This window comes from Pholcus phalangioides, unplaced genomic scaffold (assembly GCF_987345545.1).
Source record: "Pholcus phalangioides strain wild (caught in Gottingen) unplaced genomic scaffold, Ppha-v1.0 ptg000015l_1, whole genome shotgun sequence".
Lineage (NCBI taxonomy): Eukaryota > Metazoa > Arthropoda > Arachnida > Araneae > Pholcidae > Pholcus > Pholcus phalangioides.
The window spans coordinates 89,016,347-89,036,156 of NW_028301608.1; the positions used below are offsets into that span (position 1 = coordinate 89,016,347).

The window sequence follows — 19,810 nt, forward strand, 5'->3', positions numbered from 1 at the left end:
TTTGCAATTTCGTCAAAAATCAAAAATGAAACAGTTTACCCTTACTCACTTATCTGCAGTCTGCCAGCAACTGGCAACTTCTACAGGCAGGAAAAAAAATTCAAGCATGAGCACTGGGGATTGTTTACATACCTGCACCAAACGATGCTTTCCTAGCTTCATTGGTTTATAAATGAAAAGTTATGATTGGATAGTTTTGAACAAACCTTGTATTTTTGTTTTTTGTATGTATATATATACACACACACACAAAGAACAAGTTTATTTTTGTTAACGTATGTTAACTAATGATAATTATTTTATAAACACTTTAGCATATGTGAAAGAGATATATATATATCTTTCACATATGCTAAAGAGTTTATAAAATAATTATCATCAGCTACAACTAGTTGTAAGCTTTTTAATGTCATAAAGAACAAACAAGATAGTTACACCTTAACATAAAGATACTCTACCTACTAAGTAAAAACACAGTTGTAGATGGATTATTATATGGAGAGATAACATTACCATTTTTTGTCACCAAATATATGCAGTAAATGGCATTTCTTCTAAATCAGTGTTAGTACCACCAGAAAATATACATGTGAGTATTTATTTGGCACTAAAAAGTGAAATTAATTAGTTGATTAATAAAACTCAGCTGTTTTGTTTATGTAAATTGCATAATACTTTTGTGTACTACACAGAAAGTAGCTTCACTGCAAATTCATTGGCACTTTTGGGTGGCATGTGGTGTAAAATACTGATGTTATTAGACACCCGCAAAAGAGAAAAAAAACAGGTTAAAAGTTTAAAAATAAAGTAATTTTGGGAAAGATGTAAAAAATATTGTTGCAGCAGTTTTGAAATCTTTTGAAAAAGTAGTATTATAGAGGAATTTATCATAGTAAAGGGAATTTTTGTTGTATAAAGAATTCAACATGGACTAAATGGTAATTCAAAAGAAATTTGGAAAAAAAAAACATTATTGCAGAGGGAATCATCATTTTATACAATAAGTGGACTCTTGCTAATCCAGCACATATAAGACCATAGCATGCCAGATTACTGGAAATTTAATGTGAAAAAAGCCCATTTAAATAATATGCCTATATGGTTCTGTACACATGCAGGACCGTTTGTGTTCTATGTGTGCAGATGTTTTGTGTGATATGTTTTCCCTCTTCTATGGGGCTAGAAGAAAACCCGCCTAAAAATTGTGGAACTGAACGGGATAGACTAGAGCACAACTGCATCATCAAGAGTCTATGTATTGTAATAGCAACGTTTTATAATGTGTACATATTCGTGGAAAATTACAAAAAAATTCAAACGAAGCTGAAATTGCAATTTTCTGTTGAGCATAATCACATAATATATTTGAGACCACACACAAATATAAAGCATGATAACTTCATTTCGTTGCATGCTATTTGTAAGTTATTTTTGATTTATAATTTCAATGTCTAGTGAAAAAAAATAGACCTCTTGGCACACATATTTTTTTGTGTGTGTGTGTCTCCTACAGTAGGGAAATTTCTCTCTTTTATGAAAAGATTGAGAAAGAATGGAACCATATTGCATCAAACGTGCAAAAGAACACAGTATATACATAAAAGTGAATTTTAATTCAATAAAATAATGGGTTTTAAAACCCAGTCATTTAGACATGATATTTAGCCATAAATTTACAATCTAATACTTTAAAGTACATAGATAACTGCCTAAGAGAAATGATTTAAAAAAAAATGATTTTTTTAAAAGTGATTTGAAAAAAACAAAAACTTTGCAATCTGTATTAAATCAACAAGAGATATTGAAGACATTATTATATTAAATAGTATGCATAATAAAATGGAGCATCAGAAAACAGAAAATAAAAATATTATACAACAGGTTTTTTAAATCTTTTCTCAACCCGATGACCAGTAAAATGGCCGGGGAATGGTTTTGCAGACATTTTACTAATAAAACGGTATGTGGGCCTGATCTTTCATTTGAATTTGTCTAAATATCATTAACATTTTTGCAATGCAATTGAATAATTTTGATTTCAATTAAAATTAGATTTTTAAGTCTCGCTGCAGATCACTTGTCCCTCTTTGTGGACTACCTTTGAACCATGGTCTAGAAAAGTTACTGCTAAAGATTTTCTTTGTAAAATTATAATTTATTTGCATAATCTTTAACCCCTTAACTATGGAATATGTTTCGGAAAACTGCATCAAAAATGAAAGTCTTTTTCTCATATCTAATTTTGTGCATTATATAAATGAAAAAGATAAACTCAATTTGTCTTTTAAGGTGAAAAGAAAAACTATTTTCCTCATCACAAAAAAAAAGAAAAAAAAATATTGTAATCCTAAATATTATACTTTTCAAAGTTAATAGTATTTATTTTAATATTTTACTATGAAATACCCAACTATTTCAATACATAAAAAATGTAATCAATTTAAATCTGGTTTAAAAAATTTCTCTAATTCAGCTAATCTTCATTCCCAATTAGGCCAAGTAAGAGAGGTTCTATTCATTGGCGTACGCAAAGGGGTATTTGGGGTTCTAACCCCCCACCCTCAAACCGAGATTATAGTGTTATTTTTTGCAGGAAAAACGTAAAAAACCCTCTCCTTCAGAAGCAAAAAAAATTGAAACACCCCCCTTGAGAAAATTCTGCATACGCCTATGGTTTTATTGTATATCAAATGAATTAAAAGGATCTCTCTAGTCTAGTTCCGAATCAAATTCTGTAAAAAGCTCTAGAATTGTACGTTCAATTTGGATGACATGATAATTGATGCTATTTACAGTCTGGAAAGACACGTGAAAAAAAAAAAGAAATGCCTCAGCAATTGAGCAAAAAAAATCTGGAAATTACAAGATGTGGCTATTTCATTCTTTTAATTCACCAATGATGATTGTTCCCCAAAACTTGCAATGGATACCTTTACATTTGAATTTTGAAGGTAAATGGATGAGACTAGGAGAATCCTTGGAGGGAGTAACAGGATCACCAAGTTGTCCATATTTATTCCAGCCCCATGTCCAAACTGTTAGGTCATCTATGAAATGAAAACTTTCAGTTTAACTTTTTCTCCATAGATACAGTTTACTCTGTATTTAGAATGAACAAATGTTTCATTTTCAATTAACTTGTACACAAAACAAAATTTTAATTTTTTTTTCGAACTTGAGTTGATGAAACATGAAAAAATTAAATTTCACAAGTGCCACACAATTTGCATGTCAAAGCATTTTAAATACATTCATACACAGTCGGACCCGCTTGTAATAAAGTTGGAAAAAACAAAACAATTCATTTATCAGTACTATCTTGAAAAATATGTAAAGAAAAATTAAACATGTATTTCTAATACACAATACACATTTTCAATAATGTTGGCATTCTTAAAATGATAAGAAATAAACTAATATATATATTTAAAAAAGGTGAAACATTTAATTAAACTGTCACATAACAAGATATTTGCAAATCTTTAATTGATAGGATTGTAGACAAGACACATTGAAATCATTTTTGTCTAATAAGTATGCAAATCTAAAATGTAATGCTTTTTCTTTTACCAATTGCCAAACCATTTAAAAAGAGCTGCTTCCCAGTATGAGCTCCTTCTACAAGTCCCTACTTGCAGATTTTAAATTTATGAAAAATTTTCGAAAAACTTTCATTTCCTTCAATACCTCTTTGTTCTTCAGGATTGTATTGCAACTTCAGGTAATCTCAAATTTCTTTGATACTTCACTCATTGTATACTAGTTAATTTTTGAGAATGTGGAGCACAAAATGTTATACATAGCTGAAAAAATTGGAGCTGTACATTTGATTCTGTACAGCTTCAATTTTTGAAGCAATGGATAACGTTTTGTGATTGAAATTATCAAAAATTAACATACAAACAAAGCAGCGCCATAGCATCACCTCATCTAACCAAAGAATTGGTAAATGTGTACTACTTTGGAGGTAAGATTCTTGGGATTAAATATAACCCCCAGTCTTTTCTTTCTAATAAAGTTTTGCGCAAGCAAAATAGGATTTAACAAGGAAAAGTAAAAAAAAAAGCAAAGGGGATTTCACAGTATTCAAAAATGTTTTACTAGAGTGGCTTATAGGGAAAGAAAGGGGAGATTATCAGTTGTAGATCATCAAGGGGATATCTACACATTGTAGAAAGGGATATTTACCAAAAAGATTTAGGTATGATTACAATGAAAAATAATGTTTGAAAACAGATTAAAAATTCATTTTTGTTGAAATTGGTTTTTGTTATAAGCAATCATAATAGCATAAATAAATAATACAAACAAACATCACAGGACATAAAAAAAACTCTGTTATATGTGAAAATTCATAATATCTACATTTACTATGAGTGAGAGTCCAACTTTGTATATATCTAAAAGGATAATATAAACTAATTTTTCCCCAATGGCCAGTTAAAAACCTTAGCATGAATAGTCAAAATTCTAACTGCAATGCTGAATTGGTAATATTTAAAAACAGCATCAACTATTTCAAATAATATTTACATAAAAACAATGCATCAACTTTTTCAGGTATTATTTCTATAAAAAACAATGTATAAGCATTATTCAATCAAATTTTAGTATTATGAAATAAAATCAAACCTAGAAGAGCAGCAGAATGTCTAGAGCCAAGACTGACTGCCTTGATTTGAATATCTTCATTAAAATTCAAAAGTTCAGGCACCATACTAATTGCTCTGGCTTCTGTAATGTTTTCATTGTCAGTGCAAGGCCTACCAAGCTGACCACTCTCATTCCAGCCCCATGTATACAAATCTCCAAATTCTGAAATTTAAATAAGAATCAAAATATTGATTAAAATTCAAAGATGACAAACAAAAAATCTATTATAAACAGTCAAATGTGGATTTAAAAATAATTTTTGGGGGGAAAGACTAATAATTTCACTAATATTTGTGACAATCTCAACCTTGATTTGGCAATTTTCTTTAATATATAAAAATGCTTGTTCCATCTGAGTTCCACTGAAGGCAGGGCCAGTTTTCAACATTTTTTCAAGTGTAAGTGAATAATATTTTGGTGCCCCATCCCCTCAATTGCCTCTACATCGGCCCCTTTCAGTTGGTGCCTTCTCCGGCGAAGTAGTTTGCAGGATTCAAGGTCTAGCCTTGACTGTAGGGCTATACCTACTATATAAAGACTGGTTAAACTGTCATTTTAATACTTTTTTCAGAGGCATACATACACCCTATTATACCTCACGGTAGGACTAAGATTCTTCCAAAAGGAGAAAGGGGAAGGCCTTCCAACACCATCTATAGCAAAAGGCCTCTGCGTGAAGCTTGTGCAGTCACTGAAGAAGGTTATCTCACCTGCTCGAAAAAAGGGGTATTGGGGAGACACATGCAAATTTTGAAAACTCTGGGAAATTGCAACAACAAAAAGTTTACGGAAAGAAAATAAAAAATTCAAAGGATTTGTTTCTTAAATGAGAGTAAATTTAACCTGCCCTCACCACTAATTGCAGCTGAATGCCATCCTCCTGCTGCTACAGCAGTAATGAAAATGCCATCGATAGCTTCTATTAGCCTAGGTTTGATTTCAGAATCCAGTTGTCCATGACCCAACTGTCCACGGCTGCAAGCAAAAATAAAATCACTTTCAACATTAAGGAAAAACAAAAACCAAACCCTTTTTTTTATTTCAAGGTTAATGGTGTAAAATACACATTTTTCTTGCTATTTATGCTAATCAAATATGAGACAGACTTATGTAAATATAGGCTTACTAAGAACAAAATTTCATACTCCAATGGCTTGAAAAAAAAGTGTGGCCATTAAAAAAAAAAAGACACCAAATTCACTAATGACTAGGAGTTCGAATAGTGATATCAGTCAATGAAATTTTGCAACAGACCCCATACATGCTTACAAATGAATTTATTATCATTGAGATTCTTCCATTCACCAATACTGAACTGCATTAAAACCTCAATTATCAGGAGGAATAATGGTGAGAAGAGAAATATTGATACAGAAATGAAATCAATAAGTTGTAATATGTCGATAATGAAAAAAATAAAACCACTTTGAATGAAATAGGCCTATATAGGATGAATTTCGACTGATTCTGCCACACAAAAGCGAGTGATAGACCCAAGTGGAGAATAAAACACAAAAGCAACTCTGCCCTATTCGAGTTAAGATGAATTGGGAGTGGGGAACACGTCAAATACGAGGTACCTTGAAATTAAACTTTCTGGAAAACCTATGTGCACACTAAGCACATTACTTGGGAAGAGCACAAAAATCCTATACAGTGACACCATTTTCATCAGAATATCTGGATTTAAAGAAGAGTTGCAAGCACTAAAATATTGACAAAGTGAAAAATCAAATTTTCACCAAAATCTGTACCCACTATTTCCGCAATACCTACTCTAGCTATAATTGGTCAAATCGACCAAAAACTTGACTATATCATCAGCTTTCATGCCTACTATGCTAGCTCAGGAGAAAGTTTGCCCTTTGTTTGCAATACATTGTCGAAATAGGCATTTGATGAAAATTTGGTTGGAGGGTATAGATTTTGGTGGCAATTGGTTTTGCACGTCGTAAATCTGTCAGTGCTTGTAGCTCTCCATTAAATCTAGATATACTCATAGAGGTAGTGGTGTCACTTTATAGGATTTTTCTGCAAAGTTGTCATCAAAATCTGTAACTGCCAATTCTGAATGTTTGTCGAATGTCTACTTTGATGAATGATTTCACATACATATTGCAAATAGAAGGCTAAATTTCACCTGAACAAGAACATTGATATGGTGTATCGCAGGATCTTTTGAAAGCTGGTGCAATGGGCAAATTTTTTTTCTAGATTTTGGCCAATTGTAGCTAGATTTTCAGACTTGGTGGTTACAGATTTTGGTAAAAATTTGATTTTGTACTGTGCCAATATTTCACCATTAAATGCAGGTAATCTGATAGAAATGGTGTCACCTTATGGAATTTTTATATGTTCTTAGTTTACATGTAGGTCTTTAAGAATTTTGTTTTATGCTCAGATTTGACTCGTCTATCACCCACTTTAATTTTGAAGATTAGTCGGAATTCACCCTGTATATGCATGCAGTGTGTGTTGGTTTAGAATATTTTGTATTTATATCCTTGTGTTATTCATTTAGAGTAATCACAATTTAAATTAAGAAAAACAAAAACAAAAAAAAAAAACAAGAAATGTGTTTATTTAATTATGTAGTTACTGATAGTTCAATTATGTGTAGCTGTGAATTGAATTGCTTTTTCAATTATGTAGTCAGTGTAGATTCGTGCACCAACAAGTGTGTCTTCATAATCTTACAGGATTTTCACATACTCATTTTCGTAAAAACAATTCCTGATTTTTCCAGTCAAATTTTTCGAAAACTCCAGGTAATTTTTCATTTAAAAATTTAATATAAATTCTAATTAATAAAAAATTATAGTTATTGTATCATAATAACATCATAAATCGCAGATGATTATATTTTTTTATACGTGCACTTATGCTTTTCAAATACATCTGATGGAAAAATGGAACACAATCAAGGAATGCAGGATTTTTATGCAGGATCTTAAAATATTACATTGCTCAAATTGAATGTTTTGCTGCAAAGTTGACATGTTTTATACAGGTCATTTTTGCTGCTTCAATCCCCACTGAAGATTCAGATTTCTTTTCCCCTATTCTTGATTGAAAAAAATTTTCTTACTACTTATTGTTTCAAATAAAATTGCCCACTAAAGTAATATTATGACATTGTAGCGATTGAGCTTTTCTGATACTTTTTACGCATGGCTTTCCATGATGCACAGTTACGATAAGTTTTCAAAAAACTTAGTATGCAACTATGATAAGATTGCAGCAATATGCTCTTCCATACAGACTTACTAAGTTCTTGTCTCTTTTCAGCAGTTTCTATGATTTTTTGAGTTCATTACAAGAAATTACCATTGTCAATATTTGCGATGTTATCAAATCACAATTTACGTTCTTGATTTCCCTTTCCAAAAAAAAAATTTATTTTCTTTATTAATTTTACTTCGGATCAGAGGACAATTGTGATGATTTTCCAGGTCTGTTGTCAGAAATTTTCAGGATTTAGAGCAAAAAAGAGCTATTTTTTCTGACTTTTTTTAGTAAAATTTTTTTCCCTGACAATCCAGGCTTTCCTTGACCCGTACGAACCCCACATGTTTGAATCTAGATATAGGATCTTGAAGCAATTTTTTCATAGGCCCCCTTCAAATCTAAGGAATTGACTGCAAGTAAAGCAACAAAAGTAGGGTTGGATGTTGTTGTTATTATATGTGATCACTGTTTCCTGCTTTTTAAATACTACTGTTTATGCGTAACAATAATCCTAATAATCATACGATCAATATAACCGTGCATTTTCAAATTACCAAATACAGTGAAACCCCTTTTAATGGACACCCCTCTTTTACAGACAAATTCTTTTGTCCCACCGGTGTCTGCAAAAGAGAGGTTTTACTGTAATACCATCCTTTGCTCAACTTCAATTTCTGTGGAATAATAATTTCATGATCAGCTTTCTTTCACTTTCCATGAGGTTTTGAAATTTTTGTAGCCTGGCAAATCTGCTTCCCAGACATTCTTGGCCCATGGATAATTGAGATTCTAGTGTAATTTCATCAAAAATTAAAATATGTCTATGCAGGACCATACCTAGGAATTTTTTCTGTTCCCACAACTTGAAAATTTGGCAATATTTGATGGTTTTCTTTGTTTCCACCTAAAATTGCTGCCCTCTAAATTTTGCCACCCAGGGCAGTTGTTCCCTTTGTAGTTCCAGCCTTGGTCTATGTTTCAAATTGCAAATATCTCTCAGTATTTATTTGACAATGAAAAAACAACAGAAGTTTTGTGTGCAAATTTTGGACAATATTTTTACATATGCAATGCAGAGTCATTGATCAAAGTTAGGACCTTTTGGATTAACAAGTGTTGAATACCCAGATGTTCTAATGCATAGTCACAGTATTTTTTTTAACACATAATTAAATGCAATAATGTAATATTCTTGTGCATTTGACAATGCTCAAATGGATGATTTCACTGACAAGGAAAAGAGGTAGATAAATGAAGATAATTTGTTCCGCAACCACTGACATTAGTCAAAACACCATTTTCTATAGACTTCTACAGAAAACCATTTAATTTGTTCCAGAAATAGTTCAAAATTTGAAAATAGGTTTCATAAACCACTAAAAAGCATTGAAAAATACAAATACTGACTGAAAGCTGAGGTAAACAACTTCATAATTGGATGAAGGAGAATTTAAAGGAAGATGAAAAATTGAAACCTTTTTATTTTACACCATGTAGCTACTCTACCGAGTTCGTGAACCATAGTAAAAAGTGTGTTAAGTAATGCGCTATCGATATAGTCAACTCATTTCTCTTCTCTCTCTCTCTCTCACACACACACACATGTAAGAAGTTGTTTTTTGTTAAAGCAAGTAAGAAAGATGAGAAAGATAAGTTCCTACTGTTCAGTTTGATATTTAAGAGTCTTACTGTACCTACTGCAACCATTCAAATCTGAGGCTTTTTTAATGTATTTTCTCTTAACTAATAATCATTCATTTTACATGAAATTGCTCAAAATCTTTCTGAAAGAGAAAGATAGGCCTATATCTGGAAAGTGATTACGAGGAATAAATAAATTAACCTGGGTAAAGCACTCATTGGATTCATTTTGAGTGGCATGAAAATTTAACCCATGATGCAGCTGCTTTATTTAAGTGCATGTATCCCTGTCCAATAAAACATTCTTTAGCAGAGGCAAAAAAAGCTTGATAAAATCTTTGTTTGCCAAAAAATTCATGAGCTGAGGTATCACTGTATTAGGAAGACCCTTAAAACTTTGATCTTTCTTATTTTTTGCATCATTAGTTATTGCTGATCTTGATCTCCAACTTTTGAATAAAGTGAGAGAAAGAAGAGCAAGAAGGAAATAAAAAATACAGCTCTTCATACTACAAGATGGTACTGAAACAGAGTATATTAGCAGTAGTGACTATTTCTGGTCATAGTGTTTCTTGTGTTGAGATAATCAGTGATTTCGATACAAATCAACTTCACAAAAAATTATAATTAGTTATGATCATTCATCAATGAATTTTATGTTATTTACAAAACAGAAGGAATGCGGAAAATCTTGAGAAAATTCTAATACATTAATGGATTTCAAATGTACACTGTGACAAGCTGGTGACATTAATGTGTGTCTGTTCAGGGTTTCAAAGCAGTTCTTTTTAGACCATTCTAGTGTGCAGTGGGTGACAGAAGTTTGGAAATCAATGAGTTAGATTCATAAGAATTTCAGATCATCAGGATTCATATCAGTGGCATCTTACAGTATATCATGATACAATATTCATCACAAAATGAAGTTAATTGGAACTATGTCACAATGAATTACCTGCTATTTCCAAAACTGTAAACTTGGCCCATTTTTGTGAGAATCAAGTTGTGTTCCATACCACAAGCAACTTCCATAACACGACGCAATCCTGGTAAAAGCTGGATCTCAATTTTTTGGGCATCAAATCCAAAAGTGTACACCGAACCATCTGTAATTTGTCAATAAGTACAATATAAATATATAAATAACAATTATAAACATAAATCATCTGCAAATGCAAACAATAAAATTTTATTTAGACAGCTTTCTTATGACAGAGATGGCCAACCTGACACACACCATGGTATAGTTGCCTACTTTGGAAAATGAGAATTAGGGAGGGTTTTCACACTTTTCTTTAAAAAAATAAGTATAAAAAGGATTTTTGGAAAACAATAAAAGGATTTCTTCCCCTTGACAAAAATGTGATGTCATACAAGCCATCGCAGACTAGCACCAAGTAGATAATCATCGCCAACCAGTAAGTCATTACAACTCCCAAATCAAATCTTGCCAACAAAATAATCACCATCAGACCCAAAATGGAACATAACAGACACAATCAGATACATGGTCAAAGCAGGTACGAGCCATCTCACCAGTTTTTTATGTTGAAAGGCGGAATTGAAGCTGGCTGTTTGATGAATTTTGTCTTCTCTTCCGAAAATGTGATTTGAGCAATGGTGACAATTCACATTATGCTTATGACATAATTTCAGGGATAGTAAAAACAAAGGCATCAGTCTTTCTCCCTAGTAAATTCTTTGGAAATAATTTTTTCCCCCAAAGTAGGGATATTCTACAATCACTATCAAAATATGGGAGATATAAGAATTTTTCTGGAGTCTGGAAGATGAAGTGGGAATTCAGAAGCTTTTCGGAAAATCTGGGAGACTTGGCATCTATGCCATGGTGCTAAGAGTGGCCTGCAAAGGTTTAAGAGACATTCAGAAGCTTTTCGGAAAATCTGGGAGACTTGGCATCTATGCCATGGTGCTAAGAGTGGCCTGCAAAGGTGTAAGAGACATCATTATTAAGAGAGAGAGGCATAAAAAAATGAGAGATGTTTTGATGTAATACAGTGTTACAGAGGCGCTGACATGAAGAAGACATTGGGAGGGCTGAAAGTTGTTGGTCATCCCGTATATACAAGACTTAAGTGCGTATGCGGGAGAAGGAAGGTGCATTGCTTGCTTTTTCAGAAATTATTGGGGGGGGGGCTCAAATGGCCTCAGCCCTAAGGTTCCTGGGCCTATGTGGTGTTGGCTACTATACAAAGATTTAAAAAGTATAAGGGACAATGTTCAAAATCTTAAAAATACGATTTAAAGACAAAGAAGAAAACATTTGAAATAAAAAAGAACTGGTGCTTTGTTTGCCTCTTATCAGAGAATGGTGACTCATTTCTATCCCCGGGATATGACCATCGAGTGGAACATTCCCGAGGAATCACACATTTGTGCCATTAGGTGACTCCGTCGAGACTCCTGGCGGTACGGACGATTGGCTGGCTTTCACAGCTCAACACCAAGCACCAACACACACACGAATGTGCTATAGAGCAGTTTCAGAGGGGGGACCGCTCGACATTCATGTCATATATATAGCCCTCTGGTGGCTCGTCGTCCATGAGCTATTAGCTGATCGGTTTCACCGTCCATTGCACGGTTCCGTTCAGCATATATACGTTCTAGCGAAGGAAAATCTCTATCTCCTCTATGGCTTGGTGGTCGGAGCACTCGTCCGGCGGTCGAGGGACCCGGGTTCGTCTCCCGGTGGAGGCGGAGATGAGTTTTTTCCTTCCTTAAAGAATTGACATCTCAAATGGTGAATGTCTTCACAGCATCCAGTCTTCAGTATAAAAAAGAACTGTTCATGTTTTTGAATTTGATTAAAATATTTTGGGCAGATTTCTTTAGACATGCATGACAATCCCATATTTTACCTGACTCCCCCAAAATATACACAATGATAAACATGAATGGCACATGCAAAAATTTATGAGCTGGAGAGCTTAACACACAAAAGATTTGCAGTCTTAATATCAGCACAGGTTAGGGAAGGCACAAAAAAAGGAAAAAAACCAATTTCACACTTGAAGAATCCTGTTCATTTGCTGATGTCAGTACAAAATTATCAAAAGATTATTATAATGCATGAATTTTTAACACTTCACTACCCCTGACATTGCCATAACACAAAAGTCTGATTTTTTTTCTTCTCGTGATTGTGAACTTTGTTATAACATATTTTTACTGTTTTTCCTAAATCTTTGCATGTTCTGTCTAAGCTGTGTATGTGGGCAGTTGATGCTGAAAATATGCTCCCAGGCACACAAATCACTAAATACACTATCAATATATATATGAGTCGTCTAGTTGCAAAAATGTTAAGTGTCTGCCAGTTTTTTCTACAGAAAGTAAAAAATAAACTTTTGTAACGTGTATTTTTTGAGCTGACCCTTGTTTAAACGTTAATGTTATGGCGTTAAAATTTTAAATTCCAAGCAGTTAGCTCAAAAATATGCTTAAAAAAAGTTTCTTTTTTGCTTTCCATAAAAAAAACTGGCTGGCACTTAACACGTTTTGCAACTGGATGACTCAATGTTACGATAAATGTAATAAATGTGTTATTATGCCTAATATCTGAATTTATTTCATGTAGCTCAACATATATATTTTTTGTTTCAAAGTATACAATGTTCCACCATTTGTGACAAATATTAATAACTGTATTCACAGTGCTTGGTGTGATTGAGCAATTGGTATGGTTCATCAGGTGATGGCATAGATTAATGATGAGTAAACTATGCCATTGGGCTTGCTCGAGATTTGAAAATAATAGTTAAGAAATTTTCAATTTCAATGTTAAAAAAATTTCATTTAAGGAGGTTGTTCAATTTTTTGCATATGAACTGTTTGATTTTTAGAGGGGGCTTCTGACAGTTTTAATGGCATCTCGAAAATTAATTTCCGTTTTCTCCTCCCTTTTTAAAAAGTTTGAAGCTAATGAAATATATTTGTCTGATTAAACTTTTTTATGAATATACTGAAACTGACTTACATCATGTTCTTAACTGTGTTTTTAAATTATTAACATAATAATATTAATTGAAATTATTAATTAGTTATCAAAAATTGAAACAATTAGACAAAAAATCGGCAGGATGTCATATGGCATTGTAGCCAAATGACTGGTTAAAGACCGCAGAAGTCCCACTTGAAAATCAAGCGGTTCATATGCAAAGTATAACTGTGAAGATTTGAATATAAATTGATTTATATTTTATGACTTTTGCATATGCAAAAAACGGAACACACCCTAATAAATAAGCATAAAATTATTAAAATATGCAATGGAACTTCAGTTAACAAACTTAATTCATTCCACAACGTGCTCGTTATCTGAATCAAACTTCTTCATAAGAAATAACGGAAACTCCGATAATTTGATCCATAATTATTCATTCACATAAAAATGGCATGCAATCAATAATACAATGGCATAATAATACAATAAAATATATGTAATATAATAATGCTATAAATAATCATGCAATACAATAATGTGTAGTACAAATTAACTTACTATAAACAACAAGAGAGAAGACCACTGTTTATAGGACTATTTACTGACTCTGTTGTTTGGAAACTTAGGCCTATTCCTTTTGCGTGATTTTAAAAAGAACTTTATCCAATGACACTTACTATTGCCTATTTTTTAGGATTTATAGGCCTAGGAAATAGGAAATTGCAATGTCGTTGGCCAATTCATTGCTCCCTTTGCTACAGCTATATCTGATTGCACTTTTCTACATAATTTTGCCAGATTCCCATGTTTTACACATTTCTCTATTCTCATTTAAAAAGGGAGGGACTTCTCCTCACTTCTGTCTTTCACACAAAAGATACTCTCCATAAGCTCTTACTGTTACATGCAATGGAGTTTCATTTATGGTCAACTCTGTCCTGGCCAAGCAGAATTTATTAAAAAAACAAGCGCACATATGAGCTTCGTATCGTAAACTGTCACGCTGGTATGGGTGCTAATTTTTCGAGTGTTCCACGCTGACTAAAGACTGTAGAGGAGAATATTACCCACAATTATACAGTACATGTGTGCATGAAAGCAAAAAACATCAGTTCAGTTGTGATAACATGACAATAAATAAACACAGCGAAAATTTTTTGCTCGCAATGCAAATCATCACTCAATCGAATCAAAAAATTTTCTGAAATTTGTGCTCATTACGCAAATTGCTCATTAACCAAAGTTTCACTGTATTTATTTTTTCAGTTGCGAAGATTGTACCCCATGGTGTCTCATTTGCAATGAAACCGTGGGTGGGAGAGATCTTCAAAAAATACAACATATCCTGCCATTTCTAAGAACAAAAATTCTGATTATGAACCAATTTTAGAATATGTCTCGCCCACCAAAATTTTTTGTTGTTATTTGGCCCAAATTTTGAAAAAGTTTTCCCATCACCAACACGGATAATAATTCCTAAATAAGCATTTTTGAAAAAGTATTTCATAGCGTGAACCATCAAATCCTTCTTTCAAAATTATATCATTCCAGAATCAGAGATAATGCATTTAACATCCTCCGATCTGATCTCACTAACCGAACATAAAGAGTTATCTGTAACAAAAACTTAAGTAATCCCCAGAAAATAAGAGTCAATGTACCCCTTCCATCTTTCTAGGTGTATTTGTTTGTATCTTTGTTGTTGCGAAACGTAATGGGAAAGACTTTGGTGTACAATAAGAACATGATAACTTGGGGAAAATCAAGAGGTTTAAAAGTCTTTGGTTTATTTTTACTCGAGATATAGGAGCAGAAAGTAGCGCACAGGGTCACACAGACCCTGTCCGTCTTTTTAGTGTTAAGGAGTAGTGGTACTCCAGGAGTTCATATAAAATTACATTCATCATGAGCAGTTACTGATTATGCCGGCAGGACTTTTAAAAAGTGAAGTCATAAGCTGGGCAACATTAAAAGTGATAGACATTTTGCTGCGGTCTGAGTTATAGTTTGAGGACATATATATTTTTTTCTGTTTATGATACAGCAAACTTTTTTATTGGAAATCTGTCCTTCTATTTCGTGCTGAAATAACTATTTCAAAAACATTATGGAGTGGGGGAAGAGAATAAAGGTGTGAGTAGAACTATCATGCTTTATAAACTAGGTGATCTTACCTTCATCTGTGATGAAACCTTTCTCATCATTCAAAGATGCTCGCTCTACTTTCTCATGCAGTTTTGAATCGTCAATTGATGATAATTTTAAATCTTCACGAACCACAAGACATTTTCCTTTGGCTACAATCAATGCTTTTTTCCATCCAGGTGATATGCTAGTACCAGCTTTCTTGAAATCTTCGTCACATTTTTCTTGATGTTCATGAATCAACTTCGCATGTCTTGAAACAGAACTGTCTTGAAAACCGCAACAGTAAATACCATGTTCTTTAAAGAAAGAGGAGGAAAAATACTGAATTATCAAAATATGAAAAAAATTTCAGGAAGGCTGGTGTACATGGCACAGTGTGTTTTCTGGGTGTACGGTAGCTGATGTCACTTATGTTAAAATCACTCAAATGGACATGCGAGAGTATGGTTTTGAGGTAAGAGATCACCACTAGAAAATGTATCGGAAAAAGCAAGTACACCCAGTGACTGTGGTTCACCAAAAATAAGGTACCTGTGCGTTATATCTGCTATGCTAAGATTCAGTGGTTACTTTTGAAGCTGCTTTGTTAAATCTTAACAAGCGGTCGATCGAAGAAAATATCTTTAATTGTTTTTTAAAAGATTTTGAAGAAAAAAGTAAAAAAAATCTAAAGTCTGTTTTATAAAAATATGACAGAAAAATTAATAAAACTTGCAAAGAAGCTCTGAGAGACTTTGCAATTGGGAAAAAAAAAAGGGAGGGGGAGACTTTAAATGCGTCCGTGCTCGAAAATATTCAAATCGTAATTTTGCATTAGATTAGCTACTTCCGAAATATAAAAATTCATTTAATGTGTGTTTCTTTGCATTTATAGATTGAATATATAGGGTGGGCAACAATTTCGTAGAAACTTTAAAAATGAAAAAAAAGAAACAAAAAGAAAACCAGAAAAAAAACTGAAGTAAAAAACAGTTTGCAGTCTAGGGTTAGCATCCCTAGGTCACAGGAATTTTTTTAAGACAGGAAAAAAGTGGAAAAAAGTAACTAAATCTAGCTGATAGGTGGCGCTGGTACGAGCGACTTTGGTGGAAATATGCAAATGAGATGGTTATAAGAACTTGCGCTCCTAATCCACAATCAGTTCACTGTTGTAAACATTGTATGTGGACCTGCTGTACTCTGCCGTTGCTGGATTTGTGACTCGTCCACAATGTGTTATCCCCTGTGGCAGTGGTCATGAGAAACACATACTGCTGTAATAAACGATTTGGAGGAATTCTGTTTATTATTTGCGTATCTTTCTTTGACTTTTGTACGTCAGCACCACCTCTATCGGCTGTTTTTTGTTATTTTTTCCTGTCTTAAAAAAAATTCCTGTGACCTAGTGATGCTAACCCTAGACTGCAAACTGTTTTTATTTCAGTTAGTTTTCCGATTTTTATTCATTTTTGAAGTTTCTATGGAGTTTTTGTCCCCCTCCCCACCCCCCACCGTATGTAGAGTAGAATATACTTTTAAGGACTGGGGGAGCACCAAAATTCTGCATATGGCCTTCTGCCATACACAGAATAAACGCATGACACAGCATATGAATTTATTATGGAGAGGGGCCTATGAAGAATTTAGGTCTGGGACCTGCTAAAGATCCGAGCTGTGGGACCTGCTGCAGGATACAGAGGACCACAATGCCTTTAAAAAAGCACAAGCAAGCTACAATCTTAAACATTTGTTTTTAGTAAGGGGCTCATGGACCTCTTAAGGGGTCCAAAAGTTTAGACGAGCGCATGATTAACTCATAATATTTTATATTACTATCAAACCAGACAGTCACCTCATCCATACTCCTCTGCGGAACTTCTAATGAATTGGTACATGTTGGAATGTGTGTGTATGTATGAGTTTTGAACCTAACACGAAGTTTGTTTCAGTGTAATGCTTTTGAAGTATGAGCGGAGTGTAATGATTGAATGTTTGTCCATTGCAGTTCTGTAGCTCTTTGTGGAAATTTTAATGAGGAAAGCGTCTCACATTCATGCCTTAAAGTTAGAGAACCGATGAAAACTAACTTCAGCAGCCCACCACTTTTGTGACGGTGGGGTTTGAACCTGGGTGCTCGTGATGCTCATAACTTTAGTTAGTGTTACTTAACTGCACGTGCGCTTTGTACATATTCTCCCTCCCCCCCCAGGAAATTTCAAGCACATTGGTACAAGCTGTAATGTGTGTGTTCTGAGTGGATGTGTGGCTCTAATGTATTCATGTTGTAAGAATCATGCTTGTTTTGTGTTCTTGTTGGTGCTGCCATCCACCTTCCATATTGTGAAATAAAGATGGCAAATGCTTGAATTTTTGTGTTATGTCAGTATCATGCTGTAGGCCTGCCTGCTTTCTATGGAGACATTTTCCGAAATAGGACTCCAGCTTCCATTACACCTTAAAGTTGAAAACTACAGAAATCCAACTTCAGCCAACCCCACCACCGTACGGCAATCGGGGTTCGAACCTGGATTTTTGTGATGAGAGTCCTTTCTTTCAAACCAAGCACAACTCAGGTCTGTCGCCATGGGCAACTTACTACCTAGTGAGTTGCGTTAGATAAAGTTAAGTGTATGTATCTAGTGTCGTGTCTGATTTTTCAGTGCTGCCATCTATATTACAATGAGAATCCAGCACGATGGACAGCAGTTCATAGCTTTAATTGCTATATACTTGGTAAAAGAGTCCGTGGCAGGGGTGGCTTGAGAAAAATCTCTGCATGTGCTGAAGCTATTTTCGGTGCCCTCCACCACATTTTCTTTGATATAAGGTGGTTTTTTTATGCCCTTTAAACCCGGATTTGGCACTGAGGGCGGTCTGGTGTCCCGGGCACCGAACCAGAGAGGGAGCGGCGCCAATTCTCAATCATTTTATCTCCCCAATAACATTACAAGGGGGCACCAAAATGCGTGCCTGCTTCGGTGAGCCAAGCATCTAGTTGCAGCCTCACAGCTCCTAGAGCGGCATCCATACTAAGAGCCGTCCCTGGTCCGTGGACTTCATCTCATTGGCACAAAAGGGTTAAGAACCCCTGATTAACACGTGAGTGAATATTTTTTGTGCTTCATTTATATTTTAATTGACCTTTATTTTCGGTCGATTGATGACACGTGTATTTAAAGAGAAAACCTCATTTTTTTTATACAGATATTTAATGGACATGACGCATTGATATCACTTATAACAAACCTGTTAGGAAAAACACCCGATGCCAGCACGGATAAACTGCCCTGACGGGTACCCGGCTCTTATCCTCATCAATGGATAAACTGTTGAATAAAATACCCCGGGGAGCATCGATGGAGGGATCTTCCAAGTCCAGGGACACCGACGTGAATTTGTCAAATAGATTGTCGCCGAAATACAAGAAACACGGCGACATTGTTTACGATTTTTTTGTTTGGAGTTGCCTCCATCGCGACACGTGTTGCCATTCCGGGAAGCGAGTTATGACAAAATAGAGAAAAGCTGCCTCTTGCACCTAGTGGCTAACGTCTTAAGCTGCTCAGTGGGTATGTATGAAGAGCATGATCTTTTTATCTACCACAAGTAAACACTTTTAGAAGTACTACTAAACCAGACATGCACCTCGTCCATATTCCTTTGCGGAACCTCTAACGAATTGGTACATGTTGGAATGTGTGTGTATGTATAGTGAACCCTCCGTGAAGTTTGTTTATGTGTAATGTTTGTATGTTTGTTATGTGTAGTGCTGCCATCTGCAATAAATTTTTTTAAACTATGAGTTTTTCCCCTCAACTCATAGAGCGTGAAGAGTAATGAATGAATAGTTATAACGTTGTAGGCCTGTTGCTCTATGCGGCGAGACTTTTTAACGGGGAGATCGGCTCGCATTTGCGTCTCGAAGTTGGGAACCGCAGAAAACCAACTTCAGCCGATCACCGGCTTTGAATCCGGATCCTCGCGATGCGAGTCCATCACTATGACCACCCGACCAGCACAGCGTCCACTTTTAGAACTGTAGTGCACGCTGCTACGTTGCTTGATGTGATCATTCCGAGACTCGGGGTGTTTGATAACAATAACCAGTGGCGGATTAAAGTCGGTCGGAGCCCCGGGTGCAAAAGAAAATATTGGGCCCCCTAAATTAGAAAAAAGTGTAAAGTTTGTGTTTTT

At 34.4% G+C, this 19,810-nt stretch overlaps 1 protein-coding gene across 1 annotated transcript; it reads right to left on the reverse strand.

Moving 5' to 3' along the window:
• Positions 1-1,595: 1,595 nt before the first annotated feature.
• LOC149076981 (RCC1 domain-containing protein 1-like) lies at positions 1,596-19,108 on the reverse strand. The gene is made up of 6 exons (XM_089244714.1): positions 18,863-19,108; positions 15,664-15,933; positions 10,478-10,628; positions 5,507-5,628; positions 4,633-4,815; positions 1,596-3,047 (listed from the first exon to the last, which is right to left on the reverse strand). The coding sequence occupies exons 1-6, from the start codon at positions 19,053-19,055 to the stop codon at positions 2,878-2,880; spliced, it is 1,089 nt and encodes a 362-aa protein (XP_089100840.1). The 5' UTR covers positions 19,056-19,108; the 3' UTR covers positions 1,596-2,877.
• Between the last annotated feature and the right edge of the window lie 702 nt (positions 19,109-19,810).

Bases quoted from the DNA above. Each gene is read 5' to 3' on its own strand.
- LOC149076981 (XM_089244714.1), bottom strand. From the start codon at position 19,055: ATGTCGCCGTGTTTCTTGTATTTCGGCGACAATCTATTTGACAAATTC. The intron at 10,629-15,663 runs GTAAGATCACCT...GACAAATTACAG, and splicing joins AGGTTTCATCACAGATGAAG to ATGGTTCGGTGTACACTTTT. The intron at 3,048-4,632 runs GTTTGATTTTAT...TTCATTTCATAG, and splicing joins ACATTCTGCTGCTCTTCTAG to ATGACCTAACAGTTTGGACA.